The sequence below is a fragment of the Xenopus laevis genome, chromosome 2L (genome assembly GCF_017654675.1).
Source record: "Xenopus laevis strain J_2021 chromosome 2L, Xenopus_laevis_v10.1, whole genome shotgun sequence".
Taxonomy (NCBI): domain Eukaryota; kingdom Metazoa; phylum Chordata; class Amphibia; order Anura; family Pipidae; genus Xenopus; species Xenopus laevis.
Window position 1 is genome coordinate 73,484,654 of NC_054373.1, and position 25,450 is coordinate 73,510,103.

The 25,450-nt window shown below is 36.8% G+C and overlaps 1 protein-coding gene across 2 annotated transcripts in view; it reads left to right on the plus strand.

The window, feature by feature from the left end:
* Positions 1-25,450, plus strand: part of LOC108708155 (copine-5) — a 169,653-nt gene that overhangs the window by 47,296 nt on the left and 96,907 nt on the right. For both annotated transcript variants that reach the window (XM_041582039.1, XM_018246554.2), the window contains one exon: positions 6,128-6,174. In XM_041582039.1, the coding sequence (XP_041437973.1) occupies positions 6,128-6,174 (47 nt within the window). The remainder of the gene's footprint in view (positions 1-6,127; positions 6,175-25,450) is intronic.

The following is a 25,450-nucleotide window of genomic DNA, read 5'->3' on the forward strand; positions in this document are numbered from 1 at the left end:
GTATTGACATACAATTATCTGAACAGGCCAAGGAAAAGACTGCATTTGTCACTTCTTGTGGTTCTTTCCAGTACCAGTCTTTAAAGTATACTTCCATACATATTCCCTGTTCTTTCTGTTATGAACTGTTACTTACAATCTTTCTTTATGTGTCCAATTGTCCAACAAGAAAAACAAAGCTGGTTTATCTTGGGTATTTGGATACCTTGTGAGGCTAATGAAGCTTCAACAACATAATGCTTTCTCCAGTCAGTTAAAATATAGAGAAACTCAGGGAAATTTTGTTCATTACCAAGAAGGTTTCGAGTAACAAAATCCATTCCTTTGTATTTCCCTGCAAGTATTTGTAACATTCTGGGGTCTCCTATCTCTAAATTGGGTCTGTGGGTAATTATACAATATATTGAGTGATAGGTTGTACAGAAAGCAAACACATCTTCATTTTCTCTTCATTAAAGAATGACATATCAATAACTGGTACTCCTGGAAGGGCTAAAATCGGATTGCTATGTTCCTCTTTATCAGCCCACCTATGATCCTGCTGCCTTAGTTGTAAGGTATTACTGTAGTGAGCAGGTAGCCAAATTCTCAAAATATAGCAGGCAGTCTGATCATCTAAAGTTTACTGAGTCACAAATTGCTAAAAAATCACAAGGTTATAAACCATGTGAAGACTGGAATTAAATGGAGTAATGAGAGATTTTATCTCCCTAGCATATCTTTTATAGGGCTCTTCCACTGTAAATGAACAGCTATGTAAGTTGCTTGAGGGTGAGCGTCTAACACTACTGTCTGGCCTACTAATCACTGGATATGTCATTTGTGCTATATTTAAAGGGTCAAAACATATACTGTCTTCCCACTCTGTCACAGCATGAAAACTATTCTGATATTTACATCACATCTCATCAACAACTTATTTTTTGTTAAGATGACACATAGGACAAAATGTAAAATTTTCAGGGGAAATATGCTCTTTGTTGTTGTCAGGTACAATGTTACGTTTACTTTTTTCTAATGATGTTTTAAACTGAGAAACAAGTTGTGCTAAATTATCAACATATTTCCTTTTCTTATGCAATGCTTTCCTATTTTACTATTAGCATATTTCAAATTGGTGCAACATATCATTTAACAATTCTAATGCATTAAAACTTGCTTTACACACATCTAACTGTAGCATTTTCTGCAAAATTCCTTATAGTTTCTATCTTACTGCTAATTTAAAATCCTAAATCTGCTGATCTAGTTCTAATGATAGACTTTTAAGGCCATGCAGTACATCTGTACTGACTTAAGGTGCCCATACACTGAGAGATCCGCTAGTTTGGCAATGTTGCCAAACGAGCGGATCTCCCTCCGATATGCCCACCTTGAGGTGGGCAATATCGGGCTGATCCGATCGTGGGCCCTAGGGCCCAACGATCGGATCCTAACAATGCCTAACGGGCGGTCGGATCGCGGGACCGCATCAACGAATAGATGCGGCCGCGATCCGATGGGATGTTTTGTCCCATCCGATCGAGATCTGGCCGACTTTCGGCCAGATCTCGATCGGTGAAGCCTGTCGGGGGGCCCCATACACGGGCCAATAAGCTGCCGACGGTCTGTCGGCAGCTTTTATCGGCCCGTGTATGGCCACCTTTAGATTCTACACTGCATCTCAAAAGAATAGATTACTGTCTGGTTCTGCCAATGTTAAAAAGCCCCCCTAAATACTGGGTTTGTGACTGTAAGCCTGTCAGGCTTTCCCTTAACTCTGGACCAGCATATATTTCTATACCTGTGACAATATATAAAGGACTCTGTTAACTTATGGACATAAGAGTTTATTCTTCTTACAATTAACTACTACCACAATTACAACAGGTTATCACAATGTAAATCAAATCTCATAATGAAGGAAACATACAAGGCTTATTTATTAGGTATGTTCTAACTATTCTAACCTAATGACTTGGTGTGTGTGCATATCGTGTTTTGTCTAGGTGGCTATCCTTAAAGTGTTTCTTCAGATATATCACCTGTTCCTTATTCCTTTTTTCTTTTTTCTGTGTGTACACCAAATGGAGGACCTTCCAGCTATAGCCCTTTGCACTCCATGACAACCAGGCAGTTGCCCACTACAGTTTGTTTGTACACATCCTGTATCCAGCATGAAACACTGTCCAGTAGTAGTCGCTAAAAACCATGAGATACTTCATGTCCCATAGGCATCCAATGAATTCCAGTATGTACTGTACTGAATACCATCTATTAGGTGCCGCTATACACTGCATCCTGTGGGTCTTTCGGGTATACTCAATTCCTGTTAAATTAGTTTTCCTTGGAGATGGTCAGCAGGCTTTACAAGAATTCAGTCTGAGAAGATAACAATGTTCTTAGTTTGTTTTAGTAACACCAAGGGGCAGATTTACTAAGCTCGAGTGATGGTTCGAATTTCAAAAAGTTCGAATTTCTAAGTAAATTTTTGGGTACTTCGACCATCGAATAGGCTATATTCGACCATTCGACTTCGATTCGAATGATTCAAAGTAAAAATTGTTAGACTATTCAACCATTCGATAATCAAAGTACTGTCTCTTTAAAAAAATCTTCGACTTCATACTTACAAAAAACCTTCAACTTCAAATTAAAGCTACCGAAGTGCAATGTTAGCTTAAAGTGACCTTCCAAAGCACTTTTCTAAGTTTTTTTTGGTTGAATAAAAATCCTTCGATCGATCGCTAAAAATTGATTGAATCTAACGATTTAATAGTTCGATCGAACGATTTTTATTCGATCGACCGAATACGGTAACAATTCCTCAACTTCGATATTCGAAGTCGAGGGATTTCAATTCGAGAACAGAATTTCTAGTTTTTTTAACTTCAAATTCGACCCTTTGTTAATCTGCCCCTAACTGTCTTCCAAACCTTTCTTTTGTTTAGCATAGCCATGTTTCCAAAGGCTTGCTTGGATACCTTGTCTCTTTCACCAATATTATTTTATCATGAAGTCCATTATAACAATATAAACTGATGATTTCTCAATTTTCTCTGGACATGTGCAGTTAAAGAAATACTTATTTATGTCCAGTCACTCTGGTGTTATGTTGGAGCCTTCTAATAATTTCCTTTTCAGCTAACTAATTCTCACAAATTCCTGTCTGTTACACAGTCCATGGATCCATGTTTGTCATTAATTCTACATCTGTATCATGGGTTTTCGGACATATTTGTTGAAAAATCAACCAATGTTTTGCCACCACATAGAATTTATCATTTCTTACTTCATTACTTCCTGGAGCAACTAAACACTTTCACAAAAGAACTTTACATTCATCCCTCTACTGGTTACTACCAATTATAGCATTATATTGACCTTAAATGGACCTTATAATGTAGGGAGTGTACTAAAAGTATGATGATGATGATCTATATATGGTCACTTCAAAATGTTAGTAATCATTCAGTCTCTGTAACACTAGAGCAGATGTTTAACACTTTGAAAATGACATATTTGTTATTGTTTGCCTCAATAACATTCTAGCATTTTCCAAGTGCAGAACATCATAAGCACATGAAAGGAAATAAGCACTTGAAAAGTCTTAAAAATCTTCTATAGAATTCTTTGGATTTGTTATATCTACCACTGGTTAATTTAATGGACCCATGGGAAATCTCAGCAATTCGTAATTTCCCCCTCCCACAAATTGTAAAGGATTTACCAATTTGTACAAATTTATCAGAAATTTCTCTGAAATAATTCTGCATATTAATGCACTCACAAGTTCCAACTAAGAAATTTAAGTGGCCCAAGCTACTTTTTTGGAACACAGGGAATGCTATACAGTCTAGTAGACTCTTCCATTTGTCCTAAAAGTGGGTGGCTGGGCGCACCAGAAACAGCTGTTGGGGATGACATATTCAAAAAATAGTTAAATCCAACTACTTTTTCTTCTGTAATAACTAATCTATCATAACAAAATGATGACATCAGAGAAAGCAAATGATTTGTCTCCATTATTCTGACTGATTGGTACAGTGCTAAGGAGAGATCAAGCATTGGGACTTCATTTACCTATTAGGATAATGCAGCATGAGACTAATTATTGGAGCTTAGTACTATCAGCATGCATGCTTGCAGAGCCAGTGGCAAGAAGTAGCAGAGGCAGTAAATGCTACTAGCATGCCTTGTCATGGAAAACTAATTTCAACTTTGATAAATCTGCCTCTCAGTTTAATATGGTCAAATTTTTACGTATTTGTACTAATACTATCTTTATACTAATGTATCTTTCAGTATATAGAGAGCATGAAAAAACACCATCTGTAGTCAAACTCTTTGGGCCAGATTTAATTCAGTGAGAAAAAGTGATCTCATGGTTTATCAAATGAAAACTCACGGATGAGATTCAATTCGAGGAGAAAAAACTTTTCTCCTAATTCAATTTCCCATAGACATCAATAAATTTTTCTGAATTTAAATGCTTCTCAAATTGAATTTTGTCCATGGGTTTTCATGTAATAAACCTTTTTCTCACTAAATTGACTCTGGCCCTATATCACATGAAAAAACTGCTTAAGTCTATGGGAAAAAACTGGAAGTGAAGAAAGAGTACTCAGATCTATACATCAGGGAGACAAATCAACCACTCTGTAAGAGAATGACCCAACATAGAAGGGCGAACTCCTATTATTAACACGTATTTATATAGCGACAACATATTGCGTAGCACTGTAACTCCTAAAGGCTCAGCAGTCTATCTACAGCTCAAAGAAATGGGACACTCCTTCGAAGACAGCAATGTGTATTTTTTTGACAGAGAGGACAGATGGTTTGAAAGAGGTGTGAAAGGGGCCATTTATGCCAAACTAGAAAACCATCCCTGAACAGAGTAGGTGACCTGTGACACCACTTGTCATCAACATACAATGCTGCTTTGATATCCTTACCCTGGTGGCTTCACAACTATTCACACTTTCAGTCATGTACATTGAAAGATTAACTCCTGCCTCAATAAAAATAGTGGTACCATTGTGACTGGATCACACTTTCACACATTTGTGAGTTTCAGACAACAATTTACTGAAGTTCAATTGAACCATTGTGATTGGATTTCTGTGGCTACCCTCAAAGGTTTAAATGCCGGGGAATTCCCTACCACTTCAGTTGAACTGAAGAAGTCACTCGGATGAGTGGTGAAACGTTTTTTAAGAAATCTCCAAATGTCCAGTTGCCTTTGACTTGATTCTACTACATATTGTCTATTATGAACTGGATAAATGAGAATCTTCATAGACATAAAATTGGAGAAACTTTTTTTTGCCTCAATGAGTGTTCACATGATAAACATACAGCAATGTTTCTCATTGATCTGACCTTTTATGATATAAACAGTGAGATATGTTTTTCTTATTGAATTACATCTAGCTCTGTGGTACAATCTAAAATTGAATAAGGCAATACAATCCTGGGAGATGAGAAAGGTAAGTTATACTTAATATGTGGTTAGTTGCCTCTTGAGCTCAGAGTCCAGACTAAGGTTAAAAACAATTAGTAGTTAGTGGGAAGAAGTAAATCTTTATTCTCAGAGTTACTCACAGTGGAAATGTTAGCTTAACATTCTTTTACTGTATGTGTGTTCAACAAATTACACAACTGTATATATAACTATATTTAGGTTGAGAGCATTCTAGATAATATGCCCATTGTATGACAGTAAAAGAAAGTACAATAACACCACAGAGATAGGGGAATGACAAAACAAAAATCTAGCCCAGTAAGGTTGATTGGTATTGATGGACGAATTTATTCGCCAGGCGCAAATTTGCGGCAAATTTCTGTGTTTCGCCAGAGGCGAATATGTTTGCTGCTGAAGACAATTCTGACACCGGCGACAATAAAAATACTTTGGTCAGCGCAAGGTTACAGTAAGTTGTCACCCAGTTCCCAAATAGAGTCCTTCATTGTCAAGTATGGTATGAAGTTTCCCTTCCTCCTTGCGTTCCATCTTTGTTTTCCACTTGTGCTCTGTATCGGATGTGACTTTCAAAGCAAGGTGATTTTATAATTAGTTTAATGTAGAAATTGGTATGCTTATATTCTGCAGAACTTATCTTTTTTTTTGTTTTTTTTTTTGCAGTGTGTGTCTTGTACACGCAGGGTGTAGAAAGTAAGCAATGGAGAGAGGTAAGTGTCAAAATTTTTGTATTAAATGGTAAAGAACATATAAATAATATATTTCTGAATTGTTTTCATATGCATCCCATGAGTGATTCCTTGTATGCCTATGTATAAGGGATTTTTAAATATGTAATCACCAAACCAATGCAACACAAAAGTGTGACAGGTGCAGGTGATGCAGATGTAGTCAACTTAGTTTTAATGTGACACTGTGTACAATGTAATATTCTAATTCTGGATAGGTATGTTTGTAGCCATAGTACTTGATATGTTGAGTATGGGTAGAGTAACTCATCCTCAAGTTGAACCCAGCATGGGACATGGGTTACTGTATGTATGTGTGGTGGCCTAGTTGAGCTATTCAGACCGATAATACTTTATCACATTTGGGACTGAAAGACCTCCATTGCAGATACAGTATTTGTTTCAAGATTTGGGGGTGTTTATGCTGCCATATGAAGTCTTTGATTTTGGACAAGAGGTATGAAGATCTGGTAATAGTACTTTTATTGGTATGCCTATGTATAAGGGATTTTTAAATATGTAATCACCAAACCAATGCAACACAAAAGTGTGACAGGTGCAGGTGATGCAGATGTAGTCAACTTAGTTTTAATGTAACACTGTGTACAATGTAATATTCTAATTCTGGATAGGTATTTTTGTAGCCATAGTACTTGATATGTTGAGTATGGGTAGAGTAACTCATCCTCAATTTGAACCCAGCATGGGACATGGGTTACTGTGTGTATGTGTGGTGGCCCAGTTGAGCTATTCAGATCGATAATACTTTATCACATTTGGGACTGAAAGACCTCCATTGCAGATACAGTATTTGTTTCAAGATTTGGGGTGTTTATGCTGCCATATGAAGTCATTGATTTTGGACAAGAGGTTATGAAGATCTGGTAATAGTACTTTTATTGGTAGCGTCCTAAGGAGATATTGGATTCTGGCAATAAAACCATTTTCATACAATGCCAGTCCAAGAAGTTATGAAAAAAAGTTTTTTTTGGTTCACACTACTGGCTTCATGCCTAGGGCAAATAAAGATGTGGACAGTGTGCATCCCTGCAGTGTACCACATTGTTTGTTGATATGGCCTAAGGAAATTGTGTAGGTTAAGTTGGGCTTTAGTTAAATGATAAGCTTTAAGTGAATTGACAAACTGCGACCCAATCCTATTACCTTCATGATAGCAAATAAATACTGCCAGCTAAGTGACATTTTAATTAACAGATTATGTTTTTATTATTTCTTTTCTAGTTCTATTTCTGTGTACATGCAGAAATGTTTTTACACTGGGAGTGTGAGACTCCTTTGTCACTGGGCTCATTTATAAAGTTCATACAATGCAGAATGATTCATACTTGCCCTGTACTTGTTTATAGTTATAAAGCTGGCCAAGACTGGAGTATCTAATGTGCAAACATAATTGTAAATTTTTATTTACTTTTATTTTTATTTTATTTTATGAGCTTTTTTTTTAAATGATTTTTCATGGTATAATTGCATATTATGAAAATATATGCACAAGCGTTCTAGTTACACCACAACATTTGTATAAAAGTATTCTCTAAACAGGTTTTACAAATTACTAATTTATATTTGCAAACTTATCAGTAGTGTTATATAAACGTGCATAACGAACATGTACAGTGGCTATGTTTACTCAAACACCCACCTAATTTTTAAATATTTTTGCGCAATGCAAATTTGTCAAGAAAAGGAAAGATGAGCACAACAGTGCAAAATTTAGGTCTTTAGGGGAAAACATGCACAAGACAAATATATGCACTGCACAAACTTTATAAATGAATATATTGAGCTATGGGTATCTGTATTACTGAGCACTGAAATGCTGTGTGATTAAATAACTTAAATAAATTGACAAAGCACTGGTAAACTTTATGATGGCACTCTAGTTGTGTGATGGTGCACCAGAAGACTGTGTGATATGTATCTAGAAAGACAAACTGTGTAGTGGGGCACTGTAAAACTGAAGCAATATAGGGTTGATCTGAGCGGCAACCATTTAGATTAGTCTGTTTTTTGCAGCATAGAGGGTATGATATGAACTTGCGCCAATGATGTAATGGAAAACTGTGATATAATGTGAGAAGCTGGGATACTGTTTAATGCAGATGGGTACTTAATACTGCCAGACTACAGTGGATTCAAAATAATTGTCACTATTATTGTTTCTGATTTGGTAATGATACAGAGTCAGGGTACACTGTACCAGTGCATCTGCACTGCAGCTCATTTTTTTCTTTATTTTTACTTTCCTCTGGATAAAATATAAATATTAGGCAGATTTTATTGGACACAAGGCTGATGAACTTGAACATGGTTTTTTTAAACCTCATATGCTGTGTCTAATGTATGTAATCATCTGTGACTTTTGAAACTGCAAGGGTCTATTTAGTTATTATGGTGTGTATTTGCATGAATTGTATATACAGGATTCTTTCATTCTCTGCATGCACTGACCTCATGATCTGCTGAAACCACTATTAGCATGGGCATTAGTACAAAGACTAGTGTGCATGCAACCAGGGTGCCAATGCAGACAATGTTACATTGACCTGGTAACATCTGCCAACGTGCAAATAGGCTTGCTGTATCTAGCACAAGCTTTCAAATAATTAATAGGAATGAAAGAAAATGTTGTGTGCGTTTTGCATATCTACGGATACATTTTAATATGGATGTTAATGCATTTTGTTGCCTCGTCCTTTAAAGGGTATACTGTTTGTGTCCACGTAATCAGCCTTGTATTATGAATTGTGTATTGTGAGCTTGGGTAAATAACAGCACTTAATTATATAATGTTAACAATCAGAAAAGAGGGTAATTAGTTATGTAGGGGCTTTACTTACTTCAGTGCCAAAGGGCTGTGGTGGCCTTAAGCTGGTTCAGAACGCCCAAACACACAGTTTAATAGTTCTATCCTAATATATTTTGTTGAGCTTAGGTTCTTTAAGTAGTGGTTATTTTGGACCTGGGTAAACTGTGCTCTTTGCCCTGCAACTTGGATGAAAATTTTCACATCTGCTGCAAAGTGAGAAATTCCTTTATAAATACCAATGGTACAGGGAAATTTTGCACCCCGTAGCAATACCTCAAGTAACTCAAAAATATGGAACAAAGTCCCCAAAACTTCCTTCTTTTACTTGTAATCATTCTAGATAATCATTCCAGAAAGATCTAAATTATGGAAAGGTCATCTCCCATTATAATAAAATAATTTGATTTTAAAAAATGATTTCCTTTTTCCTTGTAATAATAAAACAGTAAATAGTATTTGGTCCCAACAAAGATATAATTAATACTTAGTGGGGGCAAACAAATCTATTGGATTTATGTAATGTTTAAATTATTGTTTGAAGGTATGAAGATCCAAATTATGGAAATACCATCTAGAAAATCCCAGCATTCTGGATAACTGCTCCCATACCTATGCTTACTTGTAGTCCAAGATTTACTTGAGCATTCTGTGCTCAAGCATATAAATAAGGTTCTGTCCCACCAACTTTTTAGGACAGTGGCACACAGGCAGATATTATGGGAAACGTAAAAAACATGACATTTGACAATCTGGCCTTATCACGGGTAAAAGCCTCTCTTCACATTTTTCAACAATTAAGCTGAATCATCTTATGTAATGTGTTTTACATGTGGAGATCTGATCATTCGGAAAAGGACAGGTATTTTCAGGAGATTTGTTATACGGGGAATTTCAGAGAGAAGTTTTTACGTAGGAGATTGCACAGAACTCTAGAGTAAGTCACATACAGGTGGCAATCTGGGTGCAGGCAGGGAACGTGTGTGTGTGTGTAGGCTGTGTTTTTTTTAGTGAATTACATTGAAATCTTAATGTAGCATGGAGGCTCTGACCTGCTCCCCGTTCGCTGGCCCCATAAAAAAAAAAAATGAAGCCCAGCACACACATGTATACTGTTGTGTTCCGTGCTCAAATCCACTCTATGTGTCTCCACACATGCTGATTCCTGTCAGGATGGCGTAGAACTTCTTATATCAACTTTTTCTCCACCTGCATTTCTACACAAGGTAAAATAATAAATTCTGATCAGGAAAGAAAATGGGGTATGTAGCAATTTTTATTTTTTCATATTCATTCCCTTTTTATTATGTCCCTTAAAAAATTCGGTGTCAATATTCTAATTCAGTTATGCTAAAAAAAAGTGTCTACCTAGACAATTTTAGAACATATACCGAACTACATTGGTGGGGGCAGTATTCCTTGCCTGCTTTTAGTTCATATACCTATAAGTTGGGTTACAAGCACAGTTTCCTCTAAGCTCTATGCACATCAAATTTGTTTTGGACTTTACACACTGCCTTTCTCTCTTGAATTTTGAAATGAAGCAAAGACACTGGCAGTCACCCATTCAACAATGCTGTGTTTATGAGGGGTGGAAGGGAAGAAATAAGTAACACCTTGTCTGCCTGCTAGCTTCTACTGTATGTCATTCAGACACTATGGTAGGTGATAAGGACAGCGCTAGTAAGCACCTGCTGCTGCACATGTCGCTACCCACTCGCTTTTGTACTCACAGTTTAAAAATGTGAACAAGGGTTTAAAATGTTCTCACAGAAGATAATGTTACATGTCCTGCAAAAGCTGTACGCTGCCGCAAATGCACAAAAGATATGCCGTAGTTCTGCTAAAGATGTTCATGAAGTCACTACTACAAATGTTACAGTATTAAGTGTGGATAAAGCTGGTATATTTATTCCAGACAAGTTTATATGCACTGTCAGTCTCAGTACTGCTTCTGCTGACAAGGGGCACTCCATTAACCTGATGCTTGATACAGATTCAGCTGTTTCTATACTACCAAAGGATATTTTCTTGAAATACTTTGCAAAAGACCGCTTGTTGCACCTGCCCTGAAACTGGTCAGTTACTTAAAAGATCCAATGTCTGTGCTTGGTTGCTTGCCAGTGACTTTACAATTTGAATCAAATACTGCAAAATGTGACTTTTACATTGTGAATAAAGGTACTGCTATACTTAGAAGGGATCTCTTTGCTGTATTAAACCTTCAATTAGATGATGGCCTCATTACTACAGCACCAGTGCCTGCCACACAGCCAGTGTCTAAAAATTCACCACAAAGCAACACTTCACTGGGCTGTGCATAGAACCTTGTACACAGATGTAAAGATCAGATCAGATGTAAAACCAAAATCTTCCCTGATTCAGCATGGGAAAAACTTGCTATTGATATTGTCGGTCCTTTCTACAGATGCTCCTATAAGCTGTAGATTTGCTTTAACCTTGAAGGACTATTACAGTAAATGACCTGAAATTGCATTTGTTTCTCTTTTAACATCAGCTACAGTAATAACATTTCTGACTACAGTCTTCAGCAGAGAAGGTAATCCAAAAGAGTTAATATCAGACAATGGACGACAGTTTGTCTCATCTGTGTTTGAATCCTTTCTGAGAGAGAGGAATATTTTGCATAGGAAATCTTCAGTGTATTACCCACAAGCAAATGGAGAAATTGAGTGATTCAACAGAAGTCTGAAAGAAGCACTACAGACAGCAAACCTTACTAGGAAATCTTGGAAAGTATTTACAACAGAGTTCCTACATAACTACATGCAACAACCCAATCATCTCCAGCTGAATTATTACATCGCAGACAGATGTTACATGCAGACATCAAAATTTCACAAAATACTGTGCCTACAAAATCATCTACTGCTGACACCAAGCCAAATGCAAGACTTATACTGACAGAAAACGTGGTGCCAGAGAAGTACACGTTCAGCCTGGATCTTTAGTCAGAATTAAGAAACCAGGAATACTGAAACAAGGACAATCTAAATTTACTGCACCACTTGAAGTGAGACCTCAGCGAGGACCATACAGATATGAACTGTTTGATGGATGTATATGGAATGCAAGTTGTCTTGCTCCTGTTAGATATGACTTTGGAGAAGCTCCATTTGATGAAGGACATTTTCCTACTCCTGATGGCAACTGCAATAGGCCTGAAGAAAGTGAAACTATAAGGCGTACTGAGAGAATCAGAAAACTACCTGCATGGACCAAGGACTATGTGATGTGAAAAATGTATATTATTGCTTTAAGATGCATTGTTGTTGTTTATTACATTTGCCCAAATGCTTTCCTACTATAGGGGGAATATGTGGTGTTTATACAAATGGCCTGTAGATGCCACTGTACACAATAGTTATACTGTGAATACACAATACTGTCTAGACTGCTTAAAAGTGAAAGTAAGAGTTGCTTCCTGTTGTGTAATAGCTGCATGAGCCTGCTAATAAAGCACTGTTATACTCTACTCATCCTTGGCTATAACAAGTTGGTGGTTTAAAATTCAAATATGTGAATTTTGACCAAAATAAAAATTGAAAATACAAATTCTAATTTACCATGCAAACCTTAATAAATCTGCCCATAACTTTTTTGACAAAAACTATTTTAGAGTACCAAAGAGTTAAAAGATTTACTCATGGATGAGGTAGATTCACTTAATATTTCAAGCATTTGTACTTTGAATTAAATAACTGCAGTAGTTTGACATGCCTGAATTGCATTCTACCATAAAGAGACAGATTTTTATGGTTTATTACTTGAAAACTTGTGAGATTGAATTTGAGGAGATCTAAAGTTTTCTCCAAATTCAGTTCCAGTTTTTCCCATAGACTTCAATAAAGTTGTCATGTGATAAACAGTGAGGCACGTTTTTTCTTATTGAATTGCATCTGGCTATGTGGAAAATAATTTTTGGAAAGATTTTTGAGATAAAGATGCTTATTTGCAACAAGTTGGGGCACCTGGAATGGAGCAAGTGTTGCATGCTTATCCTGTATGCAGTGCTACCTTTGTTCCACAGTACTACATACATTAGAATGCCCCTAGTTTGTGTGTCATTCAGCTTGTAGGACTCTGGGGATGCAAGGTTCTTTTTAGTTCTGTAGCACATTTATTAAATAGAAGTGGACCCAATACCAAGCCCTGAGGGACCCCACTAAGTACCTTACTCCAAGTAGAGAATGTACCATTAACAACCACCCTCTGTAACGGTCCTGTTGCCAGTTTCCTATCCATGTGCAAACGACTTCATTAATCACAACAGACCTTAGTTTAGAAGGCAGTCGTTTGTGGGGCATGGTATCAAACGATTTGGCAAAATCCAAATAGATCACATCTACTGCCCCCACTGTCCAGCATTTTTCCTCATCATAAAAAACATCAAATAATGCCATTCACAACGACAACATTTTGAATGTGATCCCTTAACAAGCCTTCAAATAATGTGCCCACTACAGATGTCAAACTTACTGGCCTATAATTGCCAAGCTGAGATAGTAATCCCTTTTTAAATATTGCAATGACATCAGCTTTTCTCCAATCCATAGGTACCATACCAGATGAAAGTGAATCTCAGAAATAGAGGCTGGTCTAACACTGAACTAAGTTCTCTTGGGGGTGTATGCCATCAGGCCCTGGAGTTTTGTGTACATTAATTTGTATTAAAGCTTTATGAATCATATCCTGAATCAGCCATTGACTAGATTGAGCTGAGCCATCAGTAGAGCTATGAAGTGAGCCTGGGAACTCAGGCTCCTCTATTGTATACACTGGAGAAAATAACTGATTTAGCACATTTGCCCTTTTCTGTATCTGTTACAACCATACAGGTACCATTATTTAATGGAGCAACACTCTCAACCTGCATCTTTTTACTAATAGTTGAGGGGGGCACATGGGTCATATCTTTTGCTTTTGGATCTGAGCTGCATGCTGAGGATCAATTGCAAACTCACTGAACAGATATGTACCATCTGGCCCCCCTTCAAGTCGCTGACTAACTCAGAGTTATACAGCTGAAAAGCAAGTAGTGTTTTGGCTATTATGTTACACATCCAGGCATTCCATTTTTTTTTTATTTTGCACAGCCTCTCTATTTACACAGTTTTTATTTTCACACTGAACTGTTCCTTTAAGGGAATAAATTGAGAACAGTAATGTTTTAATATCATTTTAAATGACAACCATTTGTGTTCTGTGTTTTTAGTAGGGATGTAGTGAACTGCCGATTTGGTGTTCGCGAACGCCGTTCGCGAACACCGGCAAAAAATGCGAACGTTCGCGAACAGTTCGCGAACTTCGAACACCCGCTAAAATCGTTCGAATCGAACGATCGAAGGATTTTAATCGTTCGATCGAACGATTTTCATTCGAATCGAACGATCGAAGCATTCGATCGAATGCTTTTCATTCATTCGAATGCTTACAATCGTTCGAACGAATGGAAATCATTAGATTTTTAGCGGTCGAAGGAATTCGAATGGTCGAATGGTCGAACGATTTGTATTCGAATCTAATGCGAACGTCGCGCGACGTTCGCGGACATTCGGTGGACGCGAACGGTCGAAGTTCGCGCGAACAAGTTCGCCGGCGAACAGTTCGCTACATCCCTAGTTTTTAGCTGAAAACTTAATGCCCCAATCCATGCTCTGAAGGGCAGCCCTCAAGGCACTAAAATTAGCTTTTCTGAAATTTATGGTTTTTGTTGCACCAGTGTATATTTGTTTTTTGCACCAGACATTAAATGATATAACATTTTGGTCACTATTACCCAGGGGCTCAACGACTTGCACATTTGCTATAAGTTCTGGGTCATTTGAGATCACTAGATCCAGAATAGCATTTTTTCTGGTTGGCTCCTCAACAACCTGTGCCATAAAATTGTCATGCAACAAGTTTATAAACTTGTTCCCATTAACTGATCTGACAGTACTGTTGCTCCAGTCAATATCTTATTAAAATCCCCTATTATCATTACTTTACCCAAACTAGCAGCCTTTTCTATTTGCATCAGGAGCTTAACTTCCTCCTCACTTACATTAGGGGATCTATAGCATACCCCTACAATTAATTTGCGTGACTCTTTACAATTGCTGAAGAACTCTACTCATAAGACTTCAGCCCCCTCATTTTCTAACATAACCTCCTCCTTTATATAAACTTTCAAATCCTGCCTAACAAACAGACATACCCCTCCTCCTTTTCTATTGCCTCTGTCCCTCCAAAATATAGTATAGCTGCACCTCCAGCACCTCCAGCTCTCCCATTTTACCAGTCAGACTCTTTGCATATGCAAACATACATTTAATACTGGTACCATATTGAACAAATGACATGTGGTCCTTCCTATCCTTAACATTATTCTCAACCAAATCTCCTCCCCCATTTTCCCTTCCTTTTGCCCACTATCTCATCTAACCTGTCTTCCACTGAATCTTTAAATGAAACCCCCCCACACACCTAATCTCCTCCAACTGTCTAGCCATCTTCTCCCCCAAAACAGCTGTACCATCATTATTGAGGTGCAGCCCATCCCTAGCAAAGAGCCTGCGGCCGACTGAGAAATCAGCCCAGTTCTCCAAAAACCCAAAACCCTCCTCTCTATTACAGTCTCTCAGCCACACATTAATCTCCCTAAGCTCCCACTGTCTGGCACAATTAATATCTCTGAGAAAAGTACCTTGGAAGTCCTCGCCCTCAACTTTACATCTAGTTTTTTTTAAAATTGCTCTTGAGGACTTCACCACCTCCTCTAACTTTGTCATTGGTACCTATGTGTACCAAGACTGCCAAGTCTTCCCCAGCCTTTCCCAATAATCTGTCCACTCATTCCACCACATGCCAAACCCTAGTACCAGGCAAGCAGCAGAGTGTTCCATATGAAGAGTCCTTCTGGCAGGTTACCCTATCCAACTTTCTAATAATTGAATCCCCCATAACTAGAACCTGCCTTTCCTTCCTTGCACTCCCCCTACCACCCATATTAGAGCCACTGCCTCCCAGGGTGCTCTGAGAGTCAGCCTGCTCCGAAATATAATAAAATATAATAAAATATCAGGGGTCTTCTGAACAGTTTGCTGGGCAGTGGACAATTGTTTTATAATCACATGGTACATTTGTAATGTATTTGTATTGTATGGTACATTTGTATTGTATGGTAATTTTATCAAAGTATTTCCTGGTTTGTACAAGTTCATCAGCTTAGCAGTTAAGAAGCAAGAAAAACTTAGCAGTTAAGAACTTAGTTGAACTTCTGTGCTATGCTATATAGCAATTATGTGTCTGAAATATTTGACACTTTATATATTATCTTATTGGGATATCTATAATTGCAAACTTTGGTTATTAGACTTGAAAGCATTTTAGACACAGTACATTAGCTTACGGTACTGTCTGTACATCAATAGACATTACACACTTTATATCAGTGGTTCACAAACTTTCCTGAGCAGTGGTTAATGGGGCCAAGGAGGCCAGTGGTAATGTTGCATACTTGCTTACCTTATCTTGTCTTGGAAATTTTTGGAACTGTGGTTGAATGTCTGACACAACAATGTTGTCATATATCTGTAACCTTCTAATGAGCTAAGGGAGACCCAGATCAAATGTTAGAGCTCATAGCAGGACTGTATGAAAGCAAATTATAGGTAGGCATTTGTCTGTTTATGGAGATGTAAAACAACACATTGAATTCCCAATATAATTTTTATGCTGATGACACCCAAAATGAATGCAGACCTATCTCTTTCCTTTTCCAGATCACACATTGCCTATCTGCTCTCTCCTCCAGGATGTCACTGCACCTCTCTAATATCGCTAATGTCACTGCACCTCTCTAATTATATTTCCACCTTCATCTTTCCCTATACCTTAGATTTCAATTAAAGTCAACATCACCTTCTACTCACAGGCTCACTGTATATTTTTGTTTCCAACTGTCTCTTCTGCTACAAATCTGAACCTCTGCCAAATCCTATTGCTTTCAACTAGCATCAACTGAATATTCCACTACCTTAGTTTAGAAACAATCAAAACACCTCCCTTGCAGGTGTTGCAATATGAAGTTACAAATTCAGTCTGTTATGCTGCTGCTAGGCTCATCCACATATTTGATGGTCCACATCAACTGAATCCATATGCAAACCCCTTCGCTGGCTCCCAAAGGCAGAATACTAACACTTAAATTCAAGGCCCTCACTCGGGCTTCTGCCTATCTCTGGAATTCACTACCATGACACCAGATTCTCCCATGCACTGAAACCCTTAAGTACTCCAGAGGCCTCTGATCCTATTTTTTTTATATAACCTTTATTAAATTATTGCATGACCCCTGTTTGTTTTAAATGATCCCGAAATCTCAATAACTTGAATTTAAAACAAATATAATGTTCCCCCCCAGTATGGATTTATGCAGCTTATTTAGGATCAAATGCAAAGTACTGTTTTATTATTACAGAGAAGAATTGAAAAAAAATAAAAACTAGAATTATTTGCTTAAAATTGATTGTATGGGAGATAGCCTTCCTATAATTCAGAGTTTTCTGGATAACGGGTTTCCAGAAGGAATTCCATACCAGTGCAAGAGGTCAGTAGATAAACTGAAAAGTTTTCTGACTTCCTCTCCTTTTTCCCTCTTAAAGTTCTCATTCCTCTTCTTTCCTCAGCAACATTCTCCATCCTCTCATTACCTTTCCTTCAAACTTTACCATCTTTTCATGCTCCTGTCAGCCTTTTTTTCCTGTTCTGTTTCTTTTGCTTAGTAAACACTCCCTCTCTATACTTTTATTTAAAAAAAAAAACCTCTAACTTTTGTCAGCTGCTGATGTCATCTGAAACTTCTACATCCTTACCCTCTACTTATCAGCATAATACAAAATGCCTTTATCACAGCACTTTATACAGTCTGTATATCATTATATTGTGATATCTCTGTATCATATGATCATCATGTCACTGCCACAATATATATATATATATATATATATATATATATATATATATATATATATATATATATATATATATATATATATATATATATATGATGTACTTTTTCCATTTTCTTTTTTATGTTCTTGCTCTTCTTAAGCACCCTTTTCATCTATCTCCCTTCTCTTTTATTCCCAGTATTTGCATTAGCTGCTGGATTTTATTTTTTATTGCATTCCATCATAATAATAACTATTTATTAAGGCTTTGTCTTGCAGCCTGATGTGTTCTATTTTTTAAAAGCCTTTATGGGCCTTCCTACCTTTGTCCTTGTTTTTAACTGCCAAGATGTTCTTAAACTTTATCATTAATATCTTTCTTATACAATGCCATTTCATACAATGCACTGTTATTCAACACTTTGATTTAACAAGAACTAATAACATATATCCACTGTCATTATATTGGGAGCTCAAGGGCTTGAACCCTGATCCTGAGACCATCTGCTGTGTGTAGGAGTCCACAAAAGCTTAAAGTTGTCTTGTTTTTTGTTTTGAAGGGAGTAGGTAATTTTCCTGTGCACCACAATACACGAAAGTCAAATGAATTCACTGTAGAAAACCTGCTGAAGCTTCTTTAAAAATGGAGCCATGAAAGATAATCTAAATTCTTAGATTTAGATATATGTAATCCTTATTGGAAGCAAAACAAGCCTATTGGGTTTATTTAATGTTTACATGATTTTCTAGTAGACTTAAGGTATGAAGGTCCAAATTACGGAAATATCCCTTATCTGGAAAACCTCAGTACCCTAGCATTCTGGATAACAGGTCCCATACCTTACAGTATAATTAAATACAGTGCTATTTATGATGTCATACAAAAAGTATTCAGACCCCAGGCAAATTCTCATTTTATTGAATAACAAATCCTAGAGTACATTTTTCTGTTATCTGTGATTTTTTTTTTATTTAAGTACTGACATTTGCTAAGTTTAATGTGATAAATATTAAGACAACTGGTATGGTATTCTGCATAAAAAGTTAAAGGAGAACTAAATCCCCATTCCCTTCCGTCCATTGGCCCCCCTCAATGCTTTCTCCCACCTTAGTAACCCAGTGAAAAAAGTATCCCTGTCATGTACCTTGGCATAATTATGCAGAGTAGCGCAGCGGAGCTCTTCGGTACCATCTTCTGTATCTTTGGATACTCTTTGTTTCCTTCAGCAATCTTCTGAGCTTTCCACGCATGCGCAGTAGGCACGAATTCCAGAATGGTCCCAACTGCAAATAGCACTAAAAAGCTCTGTGCAATTCCACAAGGAACCAGAAGATACAGAAGATGGCGCCGGAGAGCTCCATTGCACTACTCTGCATGAATATGCCAAGGTGCATGACAGGGACACTTTTTCCTCTGAGTTACTAAGGAGGGAGAAAGCGGTGAGGGGGGCCAATGGAAGGAAGGGGATTGGGATTTTAGATTAACGGGGGGTTTAGTTCTCCTTTAATATCTACATTGTGAAAGTTTGACAGTTACACAGGCAAACAACAATTGGATTCTGAATGATTGAGTGAGTAATTGTAATAACTGACATATTTTTCTGATATAAACCCAACAGTTAAGGAATTATTATTCAGGTATTGATCTAAATTGCATTCTAAAAAAGATAGAGATAAAGAAATACATAAATTAGAGAAGTGGCGGACCACATTCAAAGTTCTGCATAACCCTGTCCTTTTATAGGAGGGTGTCATAAAGGTATCAAAGAATACCCTGTAAAATCACATCTGAAGTTTGCAAAAATACAGAGAACATATAAGTTGTATAAGTTGTGGTGTGGGAAAGAATTTTGTGGTCAGCTAAGACAAAGATTTCTGGCCAAATTTCAAAACAATGTATCACCACACCAGTGAAGTAGGAAAAGGAGGAGAATGATTTTCACTACACAGTTTCAGCCTTTATATATAATTATTTCACAAATGACAAAAAGTGTTATTGGGCTGAAGCTATGAAGCTATCCTTTTTTTCTGTTTGAGTGCAAATAATGTTTTTTTTTAAATTGTTTCTATCAACTGGTTAACTCTAGAATAAAGGTTAGACTGGGCCTGGGCATATAGGTGCTTCTAGTAGCTGGTAGTATTTATTTCAAAATGCAATAACCTGTATGAAAGGTAAAGGCCAGTAGGATAAATTAATAGACATTGTTGGTAGCCTTATAGTATACAGTTCTGTGTTTTTTCATATCCAGTGCATTTTAATGAATCAGTATTTATACAGGACTAAGGCTATTATGGCTATATTACTCAAAAGTGCACAGTTCTGTGTCAAAATATAGAACAGGATGTTCTTGCTGAAATTGGGGCTCTCTATTGTTAGCTAAAGGCTGTCAAACTGTGCCTGATGTGCTGTCACTGCAGTTCAGAGACAAATATTTCACATGTATAACCTGAAGTGTCAGATCACGAAAAATCTATGAAAATGCTATGGGTGCAAGAAGAAGTGAAGCAACAGTAGGAGGGAAATGTATGCTTACAAAAGAAATCTATGCCCTATAGGGAGCAAAATAATAATAATAATGAAAGAGAGATCCCAGAATCTCTCACTGAACTGCTTTTTGAGTGCATTGCTCTGAATATTGTAGCAAACACAAGAAGAGAGTAAGAGGAACAGAAGATTATAACTACAAATTGTGCATTATGCCTTTTTGTAACTATACAATGTGAAGCAAGACAGATTGAAAGAGAAATGGGAAACAAAATGCTATTAATGATAGAGACAGGCAAAGACTGAAAAGAAAAGTATTTTATGAGCAAGAGGGGGAGGTTTTATTTCCTTCAGGCTCATGGAGCCAAATCATTATCACGAAGCAAGTGGTGCGGAGAAGCTGAGTGCTCAGTAGCCAGGGGGGTGGGAAACTGGGTCAGAGAGAGAGGTAGACAAGGAATGAAGTACGATTTGCAATGCAAAGCTGTGCTTGACAGGATCAGTATAGCACTGGCGAATACTGACAGTTCAGTTGATGTGGCCATTATATAATTATACAGACATGATGGCCTTCAAGCAATCAGGCATCAAGTAAAAAGTTAAATTTAGCAAAACAGTTAACATAATACAAAACCATCATTCCGACATAACTTAGTTTTTTTACTTAAAACAATTATGTTACTTGCTATTACTGTGTACTATGATCTACCAAAACCTGCATTCAGCTTATGCCAAATATTGATAGGGAAACTACTGTTAAGCAAGCCGGCCAGTAACCTTATTTTATTTCAGCTCCAGTTTTTGCAGACTGGTAACTTCATTTCTTCATAATCTTTTGATGTTGGGTGTAAGGCAATACAATATAGCACAACAAAGCTCTCATTCATTATTTTTGTACTGCACATTTCACAAATGTGTTTCTGCTAGAAATTCCAATACAAACAGCATCTTCTTTACTGAAAGGAACCTTTCATCCCCTCCCATCCCCTGACTCACCTCAGTGCTTACTTATTTATAGGCAAACCCTATGCAGCTGATTTAGAACCCTGGACACATTAGAGACATTTCATATTAGTTAAGAACATAAATAGGTTTAATATGTGACTTGTGGCTTATATAGAACCAAAAAGCAATCTTATTATTATTAGATTATGGTGAGAACGGCAACAGCCTAATGAACAAAGGCAGAGTCAAAGCAATTATAGGCTAAAGAAACGTAAATTGAGGCACAAGTTTAGAAGGCCCTGCCTATGATAGCTTACTATTTAGCTGTTATGCATAGCAGATCACAGCATTATCACAGATTGCAATAAGTAGTTTGTCAATCCCTGCCTCTCCACAGACCCAGCTCCCACCATGATGACCACACATTGTAAACCTAGCTTTATATGTCATTGTCATTAAAGTGATACTAACACTAAAAAAACTTTTTTTTAAAATATGAATGTACATTAAAAGTTACCTATAGATCATGCTGATTGTTTTTTGCTGAGAGGTTTGTTTTTGTAAGTATTTGTTAGTTTAAAGGAACAGTAACACCAAAAACTGAAAGTGTTTTAAAGTAATGAAAATATCATGTAGCGTTGCCCTGCACTGGTAAAACTGATCGGTTTGCTTCAGAAACACTACTATAGTTCATATAAACAAGCTGCTGTGTAGCAATGGTGGGAATTGTACAATGGCTATATGGCACAGGATAAATAATGGATAACAGATAGCATTATGTTCTACAGAGCTTATCTGCTGTGTAACCTGAGCCTTTTCTCCTTTGAATAGCTGCCCCCATTGCTACACAGCAGCTTATTTATATAAACAATAGTAGTGTTTCTGAAATAAACACAGCAGTTTTACCAGTGCAGGGCAGCGCTACATTATATTTCTATTACTTTAAAACACTTTCATTTTTTGATGTTACTGTTCCTTTAAGTTTCTAAACCTGACTGTTTTGCCAACTTGACTGTCCCATCTCAGACAGTCAGTTAAAGTTTCTAATGCTAACGGACTCCTGCTGCACAAATATTGCCCCCTCATAAACAAACATGAGGAATGAGATAGGCAATTTAAAAGCATCGGGCAAATACTTTATGGCAAAATTATAAGTAGCATGGAAGGCCAATATTAAGATAGATGTAAAAAAGGTATACTGGTGTCAGTATCTCTTTAAGGGCGTGCCCTTTTCTTCATTGTCCCTGGCTTCTCTGTAAGTTACATTAAGGCCCATTGATTGTGTTATACTGCTCTTTGTGGTACTTGCATGAGTTCTCTTGCTTCAGTTTTCTTTCAATTAACAGGTTCATATTTAAAAAAATCATTTATTTTATTTATTATGGCATTGTAAAATACCACCATTCAATGGAGCATAGGTTCCATGACAGAAAATCTGAAATGACCGTATACATCAGTGACCTGTTTCTTAACCTTGTCTGCCCAAATGTACTTGGAGTACAGCTTTCAGCATTCTACTACATTTAAAGGAAAACTATACCCCCAAAATGAATACTTAAGCAACAGATAGTTTATATCAAATTGAATGACATATTAAAGAATCTTACCAAACTGGAATATATATTTACATAAATATTGCCCTTTTACATCTCTTGCCTTGAACCACCATTTCGTGACTCTATCTGTGCTGCCTCAGAGATCACCTGACCAGAAATACTACAACACTAACTGTAACAGGAAGAAGTGAGGAAGCAAAAGGCAGAACTCTGTCTGTTAATTGGCTCATGTGACCTAACATGTGGTTTGTATGTGTGCACAGTGAATCTTACGATCTCAGGCGGCAGCCCTTATTTTTTAAAATGGCAATTTTCTATTTATGATTACCCAATGGCACATACTACTAAAAAAGTATATTATTATGATAATGGTTTGTTTACATGAAGCAGGGTTTTACACATGAGTTGTTTTATTCAGTATCTTTTAATAGAGACCTACATTGTTTGGGGGGTATAGTTTTCCTTTAATCATGGGTTTAAATACACTGGAAGTTGCATTCATCCAACATCTGGAATTCTGGAAATTTAATTGCACATAATTACTTAAAAACAGAACTGAGAAAATTGTTATGGACGTCTTTCGCAATAAGGCAAACATTACAATAAACACAAATTGCCAAAAAATTCTAAACTTTAATACTGCTTAGCTCAAACTTTTTTCATAAGCGTTAATCCCTTACCATTCTTTTAACAGAAAACATGCAATCCTTCAATTTATGAACCTTTAAAGTATGACACTCTCTTGTTGCATGTTCCCTGTACAGTTAGTATTTACTGAACTATTTTTATCTGGGTGTAACCAGCTTTGACATAAGGAAGACTGTAAAGAAATGATTTAATGGACAAAATAATGACAAAAAGTACAATTCTCATAAGTAGGCAAGTGTGCAATACCAATAAACATCAATTCTATTCTACATACTATAGTCAGTATAAAAAAATAACTGGTACAAGTTTTTTTCTGGGTCTAGTAATCAGTAAGTAGCTTTTCCTTAAAGGGATTCTGTCATGTTTATAATGGTGTAGTTTTAATTTCATTATTACTGCAAATAATTCACTCTACCATGTAAAATTTCATTCCTAACCAAACAAGTGTATTTTAGTTGTACTATTGGTGTGTAGGCAGCCATTTCAGGTAATTTTGCCTGGTCATGTGCTGCACTATGGAACTGCTTTCTGACAGGCTATTGTTTCTCCTATTCAATGTGACTATGTCTAGCCCCATGTCAGATTTATAAATTAAATATAAAAAAACCAGTTTGGTATGAAAAATGAATTTCAGTGCAGAAGTCTGCTGGAGCAGCACTATTAACTGATGTGTTTGGAAAAAAACATGTTTTCCCATGACAGTATCCCTTTAACTATTACTATGGCTAAATAGTTCATTTTGGTTGAAAAAAGGCAAAAGTACATTAAGTTCAACCCTTCTAATGAACCCCAGTACACACATATACATATATCTTTACAGACCTAACCTACACACTCACATACAGTACATAAACTAAATATAATGATACTTTATACTAACTGCAGATGACTATAATCTTGGCTATTATACTTGTTCAAGAAATCACAGGCATTATTTGATTCTGCCATAACAACATCACCCAACAGGGCAGCCCATGATCTCATTTTTCACACCCTGAAGAACCGCCTTTGCTGCAACAAACAAATTCAAGATTAGTTACTGAAGTCTAAAGGAGTGACCTCTGTTTTGCTGATCTTCTCTATGGGGAAAAAAATACCCCCCCCATCTGACTATAACGTTGACTTGGAGAAACTGCACTGATGTTGTGGAAGCATATAGGTGACTAAGATGATTGGCCACATTATATTTGTAAAAAACTACCCTAGTTCTCAAAGCCAATTTGCATATAAATTGATTTTAGCCGTGCCCACTGGTCTTTAAACTAGTCAGTTTTTACTACCTCTCTTCCTCTAGCTTGTTGATGGGCTTTGTCATTATTTGATTAATGTGATCTCCAATATGAGGATTTCTTAAGCACTGTCTTTTCACTATAGATACAGTCATATGTAAAAGTTCTCAGATCTCAGCCTGCATTATAATTTACTCCAGTTTCAATAAAAAAAGATAACAATAGTATGTCTTTAATTTCTCAGGAACATCTGAGTACTGGGTACTCAATTTCTGAACAAAGATTTTTAGTGAAGCAGTATTCAGTTGAATGAAATTAAATCAAATGTGAAAAACTGGCTGTGCAAAAATGTGGGTACCCTTGTAATTTTGCTAATTTGAATGCATGTAACTGCTCAATACTGATTACTGGCAACATCAAATTGGTTGGATTAGCTCGTTAAGCCTTGAACTTCATAGACAGGTTTGTCCAACCATTAGAAAAAGTATTTAAGGTGGCCAATTGCGAGCTGTGCTTCTGTTTGACTCCTCAAAGCAACACAAAAAAAGATTTGACTCCTCAAAGCAACACAAAAAAAAAATACAAGAGCAGCATGTGGAGGATTGTGAGAATGG